We start from the raw sequence: 1,382 nt of genomic DNA on the forward strand, positions 1-1,382 counted from the left end.
ATCTTGCATCCACCAATCACAGCCAAGTTTTCTTCTGTCAGTCCAGCTATCAGACAACTGAACAGACTAGAGTATCATTACTGCTCTCAATGATTTCACCTTGTTTACAGGCCTTCATTGTATTTGGAGGTGAGATTAATGTGCCTAACAAGAATGGAGAGACACCAAGGCATTTGGCTGCTTCATGTAATGACAAGACAAAAGCTACAGAAAGGGACAGAGTTATATACTTACTGCACACTGTCGGATCCAAAAGGTACTATCTCGTACTTGCTTGTATCTAAAGGTCAAAGAACTATTGGGCATCATTCTTTATATGCAAAAATTATGGTATGTATTTCTGTGTATATCTTGGTTCTCTCACAGATGATTATTCAGTACATTGAGATGAACAAAGATGTATAGGCTTCAAGTCATAACCTGCTGTATTGTGTAAAGATTGATTTGTGTATTTTTATTATATTTTATTATATTTAGTTATCTAATTAATTGTTAACAGGTGTCAAGTGAAACTAGCATCCTGCTCTGATGGATGCTTGGATGAAGGAAATTTCAATGGAGTGCCATTGTATGAGAAGCCCTTATTGAGATCTCGTTGGATTATGGATGAAAAGCTTAGTGACAAACAGATTGCAGATTCAATAAAGTAATTATTTGAATTTAACAAAGTGCCATTCTTTTGTCAGTGTGATTATAATGAATATATAATTCATAGATTTAGAATACTGCAATATTGTCATTCATATATATTCTTTTTCTTTGTTTTTATTCATTAATGTCTATATCTCTTGCTAGACTGGAAATAAAACATATGCTTTTCCCTGTTACCCTGTGGCAGATGGCAGGTAACTAACTGCAATGGCTCTCAGAGAACAGGGCGAGTATTATGCCTAGATGGTGGTGGCATCAAAGGCCTGGTAATGACTCAGATGCTGTTTGTTATACAGGAAGTTTTAGGTAAACCTATCCATGAGTGTTTTGATTGGATTTCTGGCACAAGTACTGGAGGATTCCTAGCCCTTATGCTTTGTACAGGTGAGTCTGTTACTGTTAGTTTTTTATATTTTTCTAGATATAAAGAAATTTATAGCACAATAAAGATTAGGATACCTTTATCTTTGGTTAACTAAGTATATGTAGTACTTAATATATATTTTTTTTAGTGCTGAAAGGGCAAAAATATAGTGAAATTCCTCATGGATTATGAAATATGTTATTTCATAAATGCTTCTTATTTTTAGTACTAGCTAATATCAGACACAGTGTAGCCTGTTAGTTCCAAGCAAATCTAACTGATTACAGAGACAAAATTTATTGATTAGAGATATGATATCAAAGTTTCTAAAATATTTCTTCCCAAAAGGAAAAGTTTTCACATCTTT

At 33.5% G+C, this 1,382-nt stretch overlaps 1 protein-coding gene across 1 annotated transcript in view; it reads left to right on the top strand.

Annotated features, from left to right (window-relative positions):
• Positions 1-1,382, top strand: part of LOC119593196 (85/88 kDa calcium-independent phospholipase A2-like) — a gene marked incomplete at its 5' end in the record, with an annotated part of 46,224 nt that overhangs the window by 39,486 nt on the left and 5,356 nt on the right. Inside the window, 3 exon segments of the mRNA XM_037942177.1 lie at positions 111-256; positions 500-646; positions 839-1,035. Coding sequence (XP_037798105.1) covers positions 111-256; positions 500-646; positions 839-1,035 — 490 coding nt within the window.

Source organism: Penaeus monodon, chromosome 31 (genome assembly GCF_015228065.2).
Source record: "Penaeus monodon isolate SGIC_2016 chromosome 31, NSTDA_Pmon_1, whole genome shotgun sequence".
NCBI lineage: Eukaryota > Metazoa > Arthropoda > Malacostraca > Decapoda > Penaeidae > Penaeus > Penaeus monodon.